Here is a 10,792-nt window from a genome sequence, read left to right on the forward strand (position 1 = left end):
CTCTGCCAAATATTGTCCTATGGAAAGCTTGTTTATTCAGCTTTCAGATTATGTATAAATCTCAATTTTGAAAATTTTTAACTTATGACTGGCTTTGTGGTCCAGGGTCACAAATAAGTATCATAACTTCCACAAAAATATGAAGCAGCACAACTGTTTTCAACATTGAAAATAACAAGAAATGATATCTTAGCACCAAATCAGCATATTTCCTCTCCTTCTTAGAGTTCTCGTAACATCGTGATGGAGGCTCACATGATTCGTCCTGCTCATTTTACTGGCATGAGCTGCACAGTCTATCAGAGACGAGAGGGTGCAGGAGGGAGCCAGGGGCATGATAGGATTGAATCGCCCCTTGAGCAGCAACTGCGATTTCGCTGCACCACAGGGACACACAACACCTCGCTGAATGCTTTTCATCTCAAGGTTTGTCATGTTTTGTGTGTGCAAGTGTACACTTGTGTATATATTTGCATTAATTATATATATATATATATATATATATATATATATATATACATATATATGTCTGCTAAATTGGAACAACTAATTTAGTACTTTATGCACTCTATCATTACATTCATTTTGCACTTAAGTAAAATCTATTGGATCCATAATAAGTACTTCTTTTAAAATATGCTAAAGTGTGCTGCTTTTTCACAAATTGAAGCTTTTTGTGTTACTAAGGGGAAAAATGTGGTTTTGTGTTGCCTAAAACTTGTGTATTGTCATAATCATTGGTGTCTATCATATTGCTGCTACTGCTGTTTTATACATGTAAAAACAAGCCATTTAGCAATGATAAAATCACTGATACCGCTTTTGGTTAGCCCTTATTTTATGTTATGTTTCTCTCTCTAGAATGCAGTGGCTCTTGCTTCAGTGTCTCTCCCTGCGTCTCTTTTTCCGCCGAACGCTCCTCCTGACTGTAAACTGCAGTTTGTGGTATTCCGCAATGGAAGATTCTTCCCATTTACCAGCAATTTCACAGGACATTCGGACCTTGCCCGCAGACGTGGCGTCAACACTCCAGTTATCTACGTTGGCCTTGGTAGGTTGCCTTCAGCTCGATCATTCAAGGGATTGAAAACATTCTTAAAATTTTTCCAATGCTCTGAGTAGCTGCTTGTATACTGATGTAGTACAGGCATTTTGGGAGAAAACCTACACGATTCATCCTTGGACTCCTAAAATATTCAAATCAGTACAGTAAATACATTCATTTTCAGAAAGAACTTTTACCAAAGCTCAGATGGAAACTTTCCTGCTTTCTCTCTCTCCTTCTTTTTCAGATGGTTGTACCATGTGGAATCAGTCCGATCCCATTATTGTGTCACTACGACACACATCCCCTGGAAATGACCCTGTTGCTGCCCACTGGAGCTTGCAGGCGCTGGAGCATCATGGGAGTTGGAGTCTGGATGGCTGTCAGTTGGCCTATAATGATGCATCCACCTCTACACTGTGCTGCTCTGTGCTGAGCAATTACGCTGTACTTCAGGTAATACCTTTATAAAAATACAGATATGACCTGTGGGTATTGTAATTTTGATTCCTCCTAAGATATATTTTTTCAGACCAAAATCTCACATATATTTCATATAGGATCCCAAAATGCATTGCGCTGAGCTCCGGAAAAAAAAGACCTCAGACCTAAAAAATGTTTAAATCAATCAAAAAATGGATGCTAACACAACACACCCATTGTATTCAATCATGAGTCCAGTCTTCTGCATAAATCAATAAATGAGTGATATGTTGGGTTGCTTGTTATGTCAAGTCAAGTATGAGGTTTTATGACCGTTATGATGTAGCCTTGAAATGTAGGAAGTAAACACCAAGGCAGCTCAATAGGTTTGGGAACACTCCCACTGATACAATGAAATGGAAAATCTAAAATATATCAGTGTTATTTGTGATTATTTATTTATTCATTTGCATAATTGCAAACCAAGTAAGTCCAAGTATGTCAGCTTGATTAATAGCCCTGTGTATAGTCAGTCCTTTACTTGAGGAGGATAGGTCTCCTGTTACAAACTGATATTTTATGCAACATTTCTTCATCATGACATGCTTCAAAGGATTGTAATGTTCAGCTAGGTCCAACACTGGTTTTGTTATTGAGGTAATTTGGTAATAGATGTAAACCAAAAAAAGTAGCCTATTCTTTTTTTAGGTGTCCTAGAGTTATAGCTCGGCTGTAAGTGATATGCAAGAATTTTTTTAAGTTTCTTTCCATTTTCCCGGTCAATGTTTCAGGAGATGCCAGATTTCCCGGGTTCACCTTTGATTCCAGTGGAAGTGCTCCATCCAGTGATCTACACCTGTACTGCAGTGCTGCTCCTCTGTCTCTTCACCATCATCATCACCTATATACTGCATCACAGGTAGTTGTCTCACTTTGTTAAAATATGACAATTCTGAGACTGAAACCATACACTACATGGCCAAATGTATGTCAGTACACCCAAAAACTAAAAGAAAACAGTCCTGCAAACTGTTACTACAAGGTAACACAATTATATGCCATTATTACTTTGAATAGCCAAACATGTTAAATTAGAAGTGGACGTCCATATTAAATTCACTTTTTCTTCTGCCATCAGCTCTATCAGAATCACAAGGAAGAGTTGGCACACCCTCCTGAACACTAGCTTCCACATCGCAATGACGTCTGCAGTATTTGCTGGAGGCATCACTCTGACAGGCTACCCAGTTGTATGCCAGGCAGTAAGCCCCAATTTCTCTTACATAATAATAATGTTTTATTTTATTAAAATGAAAATGACTAAAATGAAATTTTTACTCTACTTTGTTCAAACCTGTATAACTTGCTTTCTTTTGTCAAACACAAAAAATATATTTTGAAGAATGTTCACAAACAAACAGGTGCTGGTGGCCACTGACTTGGAATGGAAAAAAAAAATACTATGGAAGTCAATGGCTACCAGTAACTGTTTGGTTACCCACATTCTTTAAAATATCTTATTTTTTTTATCAGAAGAAAGCAAGTCATAAAGGTTTAGAACAACTTGAGGGTGAATAAATTAATGAATTAAAGAATTTTCTTTTCATGTATTTATTTGTTTATTTATTTGAGGTGAACTATCCCTTTAAGTGCCTTTCCAAGCTTTTCAAGGTCGTTTCACAAATAAACAAAGAGTGCAATAATGTACAAAATATAAATACAAAACAGTAAGGAAAAATTATTACAATTATAAGTGTTAATAAAGACAAAATCCATAAACTAACTTTTATTTAGCATTATACAAAGAAAATACATTAGCTACAGATTAAAATATTATCTGATATTTTCTTTTCTATGCACTAATGTATTGTTACTCTACTTTTTGCACTGCAAAAAAATGCTTTTCGAAGATTTTTTGTCTTGTTTCCAGACAAACTTTCTAGCAATTCTTAAATCAAGAAGGATTTTCTTTTTAAGTAAAAATTATTGTCTTGTTTTCAGAAAAAAAACATGTCAAAATTAAGTGAGGTTTTGCTTGAAACAAGCAAAATAATCTGCCAATGGGGTAAACAAAATAATCTTGTTTTCTGTTTGAAATAAGATTATATTGCTTACCCCATTGGCAGATTATTTTGCATGTTCTAAGCAAAAACTCACTTAATTTTGACGTTTTTTTCTGAAAACAAGACAATAACTTTTACTTGTCTAGAAAATCCTCCTTGATTTAAGAATGTTTAGATATTTAGGCTGAAAACAAGACAAAAAAATCTATTTTTGCAGTGTGTTACTTGTTTCACTCATGTATTTATATGTTTGTGTCAGGTGGGGATTGTTCTTCACTACTCTTCTCTGTCCACTTTGCTATGGATCGGAGTCAGTGCCAGAGTCATCTATAAAGAAGCCTTATTAAGGACTCCACAGCAACTAGAAGGAGAGTCTGCTGTGCAACCAACCCAGCGGCCCATGCTCAGGTCAGTGAAGTTATCATGGAGGGCTGGGAGCATTAGATGGTTAATAACAGGTTGTTTTTGGAAATGTATCTTTCACAAGCACACTTAAAACCTTCACCGAACAAAAATTATTTGAAATCCAATCAATAGACCTATTTGGACTGTATTTGTTTCACATATGGGAATTAGGTCATTTTATCATTTAAAGGAACAAGTTGGCCTTTTATTGCCATCCAAATGAGAAATGTTTTGATCATGCATTGAGGAAGGTGGATATGATTCAGTGGGGGATGGAATCTTGAAACACTTGTTTTGTAACACAACAGAATCCCTTGTCCTTGCATCTGAATATGTGTATTATAACAGATAGGTCATGCAAATATTTTTACATTCAGAGTTCATTCTTAAGAAACAATATTGGTTGAAAGTATTCATTTTAATGTCATCATTTGATGACGGCATTAAAGCTTTCTTGTCATCATCAGCAAAGGAAGCGTATGGGTTCCATCAGAACTCTTGCAGTTTTCAGAGCAGCTGTCATACCTCAAATCGGTCTGAAACATTGACAGTTTTATGGGCAGGCATCATATTGAATTAGCACTTCCTGAGTAGAAACTATTGATAGGCGTATACAGGAGCAAAATGGACTTTTGAGTGCAACTGAATGGACCACCATGATATAAAAACTAATCAAAGACCTCCATTGTCCAGATAAAAGCTGATTCCCATCTGCTGTTATGGAGAGAGAGACGGAGGAAAAAGAGAGCAAATGGGGGGGGAATGGAAAAAGATAAAAGTGGACAGAGAAGTTGTAAATCAAATGAGGGATAGGATTAGTTAAGGCTAACTTTCACATGTCCTCAGAGACATGCATGCAAATATATTCATTCCCTCTAGTCTGTGTTCTCTGCTTTAACCCTAGACCTCCGTGCTCTCCACATCCCCTGGGGAGGTCTGGCCAGATCCCACGCCTGCCTCCTGGGATAAATCCTGTTATGTTTCCCCTCTCTCCTACACTGTCTGGGGCCCAGACTTGGCTCTTCATTGACAGACAGTGACACAAAACTGCCTAATGTATAGAACACACAATTTTTTTTTTTTTATGCCAAGCAAAGGGCAAAGGCCAAAGAGAACATCTGTAGGAAATATAACAGACAATAGCATTACGCACATTAAAAGTTTTGAGCTATTTTATGTATCTCTTGTTTTTTATGTTTATTTTGTATCCACCTTGATAACAGAACAGTAAAAGGATAGGCTATCCATTATTTCTATCTTTTGAGTACTTTTTATTATGATTAAAATGTTAACATGGTTAGCACTTGACCACTAACAGTTTTCTTTTCTCTATCTCTGTTTCCCTCAATAGGTTTTATTTGATAGCTGGTGGGGTCCCACTCATCATATGTGGTATCACTGCAGCTGTAAACATCAATAACTATGGAGACAACATTCCTTAGTGAGTACTGAGTTTTAAAAAATTAGGAAAACTAGTTTGCTCTTGTCTAGCTTTATATTATCAACAACCTACATAATGCCAGCATTAAAACACTGATTCTTGATATAGGTCAAAGAGCATTCCACAGGTTTACCTGACATTACTTTAGCAACAATAGTAACATTTCTAAATATTTATATTTACAGTATGTATCATTTATATAGTTTCATTTATATATACCATATTGACCCGAATATAAGACAATGCTTTTTTCTTGAAACTACATCTGAATACATCTGGTTTTCTGTTTTAACATACTTTAAAATGTAATTTATTTCTGTGATGAAAATCTGAATTTTCAGCATTATTTCTTCCGTGTCACATGATCCTTCAGAAATCAGTCTAATATACTGATTTATTATCAGAGTCGAAAACAGTTGTGCTGCTTAATATTTTTTTGGAATCTGTGATCATTTTTCAGGATTCTTTGATGAATGAAATGTTAAAAAGAACAGCATATATTTAAAATACAAATAATTTCTAACAATATAAGTCTTTACTATCACTTTTTTATCCATTTAACATATCCTTGCTGAATAAAACTGTTCGTTACTTTCAAAAAGAAAAAAAAAAAAGACTGACCCCAAACTTTTGAACAGTACTGTATATTGTAACACACAATTTCTATTTTGAATAAATTCTGTTTAAAAAAAAATTGTATTCATAAAAGAATCCTGAAAAAAAAGTATCACAGGTTCCCCCAAAAATATTTAATTTCAGTGTTTGTCATTTATGAGACAGTACTGAAAATCATAATGAGGCCTTTCACAATGATATTGTTGTTAGAAATTTTATGTGTTTTTGTCACATTGCAGTATTACAGATAGACTGGCGACACTTAATATAAAATAAAATTGTCTGAGCTCATACTTTGAGTTTTTTATTAGCTTCTGTTCTTTCACTAACGGTCTGATACTTGTTGCAGATTTATTACACATGCTGGGCCGCTCCTTTACAGGCTCTTTAAAAGTGTCCATTTTGTACAGAGCTTGCTTTGTGTTTCTGTTATTTGACTAATTACCGCCTTTGCCCTCTCTGACCTTTTTCACTGCTCTTGACCTTTCGGCAGCTGCTGGTTGGTATGGCAACCCAGTTTCGGAGCTTTCTACATTCCAGCTGGATTGATCATTCTTGTGACCTGGATCTACTTCCTGTGCACTGCTTTCTGCCTGAGGCGCAGAAGCTTCCAGGAGTCCAAAGATCCTCCTTGTTCTGCCTCTGACCCCTCAACCTTGCCTGAGAGCCAACCAGCAATCAGCGGCAGCACCAGCCTGCTCTCGACGGACTCTGTGGTGGGCCCGGTGCATGCTGGGACGACAGTGGAGGACCAGTACTCATTGAAGGTCCAGTGTTTGGCGCTGGTGGCGACACAGTTTGTGTTTGTGGGGCTGTGGTGCTGCGGCGCTATGGCTGTTTGGCACGTGGATAGAGAGCGGAAACTCTTCAGCTGCCTGTATGGGGGAACAGCTACCGGATTAGGGATCTTCTTGGTGCTCCATCACTGTTTCAAACGTTTGGATGTCCAGGCGGCGTGGCTAAGCTGTTGCCCCGGATACCGTCGCTCCCAACCCATGCCAGCTTATTCCCACCCCTGCACTGCCACCGTAGGAGTCCAGAGTGCCTCGGAAAGGGGCTCCCAACTTTTTGTAGGATGCCATCCGCCGACGGACACCAACAATTACTCTTCTTCTGCCAGGTCGTCTTCTACTCAAAGTGGGAATACGAGCATTGCCGTCGGGCCTTGCAAACTCACCAACCTCCTTCAAGTGACACAGGACAACGTGAATAACACCGCCCGAGCACCAACGGGAACTAATACCAACACAAGCACGAGCACGGAGAACAACAAGCCGACCAACAATCTGCTGCCCAGTCTACTCCCTATGCAGCAGCCTCAAAGAAGGAAGGCTTGTAGTAGAACAAGGGGTGGCAATACGCAATACCATCACCGAGGGGACGGGAGAGGGCACTACCGCCTCAAAGCTCTCAGAGCGGGTGGAGGAGGTAGCATGGGCGCTTTGGGACCTTCTGAGACAGAGCAATCAAACATCCACCATCTACACAAACACGCTTCCAGTGAGAATGGAAGTCTACGGAATAGCCATTCAGAGGGTCAGAACGGCCTTCTGACCAATGGGCGGCACAGAGGGGAGGGACTAGCGACGAGCCCTTCGGAAGGTAGCGATGGAGGTAGCAGCGGAAGTAGAAAACCTTTCCCCCTGTTGCCTTCGGTGGCAAGCAGGTCCGTCACGCAGCAGAACACTCAACGGCGCAGCACAAGCAAAGACAATCTTAAACTGGCCGCTGCGGCTGAGAGGGAGTCCAAGCGGAGCTCGTTCCCTCTAAACGTGGCATCAAATGTCACTGCGACGGCCTCGTTGATGACAGTTTCAGCGCCAAATGGAACACTAAAGGGATCCGTGGTGGAACTGGACACTAGCGGAACTGACCAATCACAGGGTTCGGTTGGTATGAAGAGCAGGGTATGGAAGAGCGAGACGACTGTATAATAGTTGAAAGACTTTGAAGGTTTCTTGAAGGTGTGACCTGTATGCCAGGAGCCAATGCATGGAATTCTGTCTCCACAACCCTGCTGAAAAAACTAGTTTAAACCAGTCTAAGATGGTTTGAGGGCTTAGTTGGTATGTGGCTGGTTTTGGACACTTTTCAGCCAAGTTAAACATCAGCTTGGCTTGGCTGGGAGACTGGCTAAACCAGCTAAGACCAGGAAACCAGTGTAGCAGTGTTGTAAAACTTATGACTGGACGACTGCCTTCATATTTTTTATGGTCTTTCTTCGGATTACGGTCTCAATTACTACTGTACATGAGTTGCTAATACTGCGGATACATTTTGTAGTCTTTGCCGACTCGTGCATATCTACTCTGCCTCTGTACTGGAGCACAAGTTTCACGCAACACTTGTGAAACCTTGCTTTGTTCAAGACCCTCCTCAGGTCACTGTCTTGACTCGGACTAAGACTCGAGACAGACTTCAGACAGAGTCCTGTTTCATCCAGTTTCAAGTATTACAACACTGGAGCTTAGGCTGGTTCAAGAGGGTTTTTTTCTGCAGGGAAGAGAAACATGGTTTCTTTTATGATGAACCACCTATACTTGTAAGTTTTGAACCATCCAACATGCTAAAAACTAATGCTAAGCATGTTAATAAGGAGAAGTTGCGTGAGGCTGTTTTATATGAAGAAAAATAAAACTTTTTTTAAAGGAAAAGTGTGTATGCAAAACCTGACTCCTTTGTGGAGGAGTTGGTTTGACAAAATATGCAAAATCATTTTGATTGCTTTTGTTTTCCTGTAATACCACTTAACGTAACAAACTGTTTGAACGTAATGAATCTTTTAACATCGAATACGCCAAGGGATCTGAACCTAAAGTTTAGCCATTTAGCTGTGTTGATCTTTGTTTCTGACTATGCATATTGATCGGTATGGAGGACCGTCTGCTTGTTACCTAAGTTTTCTTGTTCAGTCCCTTTGTGTCTTTGTCTCTTGTGTGTTCAGATGTTTTTATTTACACTATTTCATTTACACGTCTGTAAGAATGTACATTGTGTTATGTATGTATTGTTTGACCATTACAGTGTTAATTCAACTCTCTGGCACTAATAAGCAGCTTTTGACATCAGTCCCACACAGATATAGAAAACAAAGACTTGCCATTGATCCGTCCATCCCCAACAATTCCATCCAATGTTAGCTGGTGCTGGGAATGTCGTTCTTATTCTTCTGATGTTGTTCAGCACAAATTGAACTATTGCATGCCGTTTTTAGTGAATAGGAACTATTTGGAAAATGTTGCTTAACAGTGCCCTCTATTGGGCCATTCCTGCCATTGATCAAATGCACTGATAATGAATGCTGTTGATGGACAAATGATATCAACAAAGTGAGAGCTGCTTCGGATGTCACTCCAGATTTACTAAGGGATTTGATAATGAAGGGCAAGTGTTTGTCCATACATGTTCTGTTGTAGCACCATGTGTAACATGGGCTTTTTTAGCACTTGGTTCAGGTTATGAAGAGAGCATTTGGCATATTCTTATAAATAATAACGTATTTATATTATACATATCAGTATTAATATTGAATAATTGTAATTGTCATTATGCAATTTTATGAAATCAGTATTTTACTGAGGATTGGCCTAATCAGTTTTAGTCTAAAAACACACTAGCAATCAAAGCTAGACCTCAAGTTTTGTTTATTACAAAGCACTGTTCATCCCACAAATGGTTAGCAAGAACTACTAATCAACCTGGAATTGTTAGTACTCCTTCTTAAGCTTATTGAATTGCAAGGAATTGGTGATAACAAATACGTATTGTCAGTAGGTCTTTTGTTTTTCAAGAGTCAGAATGTCTTTTTCTCACTTAAGCAAAGAATGGACAATCCCAACCTAAAGCAAAGGGGGAATTCAGATCTTTGAACTGACTGTTTTGTTCCAAGGCCCACAAGCTATCAGATTCTGACTGTAGTGACATTATTTTTAGATCACATCATGACAAAGTCACAAGCGTTGTCTGTCTTTAGCTTTAGCTACACTGATTAAAATACAATTATTTTAATGTGTGTTCAGGGAAATGTGTATGCCAAAGAAGCTCGAGCTCATTTGATATAGTGTAGCATCCCATTTGTCTTTTACCCCTTCAAGCCAGAAATCTCCCTTAAACATTCAAAGACCACATATTGCTAAAGAACCAGTCCTCCCTTTTCCCAAATCAAAAAGCATTTAACGTCATCATGACCAGGGTGATAATTTTGTGATTAATGTAAGTTAGACTATCGATTATGAAGGTTTATAATCATCATCATGTCATTACAGATTACATATTCTATATCATTTTGGTTGTATACGATTTCAGTAGTTTTTGGTGCAAAGTGTCATTTGAAACTACAACAACAAAGAATGTAATCCAATAATACATAGAATTTGTGGCCTGCTCAAAGTTTGCCATCTGTATGTAATACTTTTTTTTTTCCTTTAAAAATATTGAAATTTTAAATGGGTTGTTTGTGCAGAATGCTTTCATGTGACATTGTGATATTTGCATGAACAATTTTCTTTGCCTCTGGGTAGGCCTAGAGCTTCTGAGGGTCAGTATAAAATTCAGTGTTACCCTAAATAATGTTTTGATTGTCATCTCGAATTTTAAAAGGGAGATTTCAAAAATTACATGAATATTTATATTTTTGTCACTCACTTCAATATGAAAATGATAGCAACGTTTTTGTATCGATTTCAGTAATATATTTCCTATAGATGTTAAGATTGTGCCTTATCAATGACCTGATGCAAAATAAAGGTTTGGAAAAATGCCATAAAATCAAAGTTACTTCACTCGTATTTGTATGTTTCC

General features: G+C 38.2%; 1 protein-coding gene across 1 annotated transcript in view; it reads left to right on the forward strand.

Moving 5' to 3' along the window:
* LOC306849020 (adhesion G protein-coupled receptor A2) overlaps positions 1-10,766 on the forward strand; it is a 77,231-nt gene extending 66,465 nt beyond the window's left edge. The window contains exons 12-19 of the mRNA XM_079383858.1: positions 226-426; positions 862-1,051; positions 1,293-1,501; positions 2,260-2,387; positions 2,607-2,730; positions 3,791-3,939; positions 5,288-5,377; positions 6,486-10,766. Of these exons, the coding sequence (XP_079239984.1) occupies positions 226-426; positions 862-1,051; positions 1,293-1,501; positions 2,260-2,387; positions 2,607-2,730; positions 3,791-3,939; positions 5,288-5,377; positions 6,486-7,926 (2,532 nt within the window). The 3' untranslated portion in view covers positions 7,927-10,766. The remainder of the gene's footprint in view (positions 1-225; positions 427-861; positions 1,052-1,292; positions 1,502-2,259; positions 2,388-2,606; positions 2,731-3,790; positions 3,940-5,287; positions 5,378-6,485) is intronic.
* The last annotated feature ends 26 nt before the right edge of the window (positions 10,767-10,792 follow it).

The sequence above is a fragment of the Barbus barbus genome, assembly GCF_936440315.1.
Source record: "Barbus barbus genome assembly, chromosome: 29".
NCBI classification, from domain to species: Eukaryota; Metazoa; Chordata; class Actinopteri; order Cypriniformes; family Cyprinidae; genus Barbus; species Barbus barbus.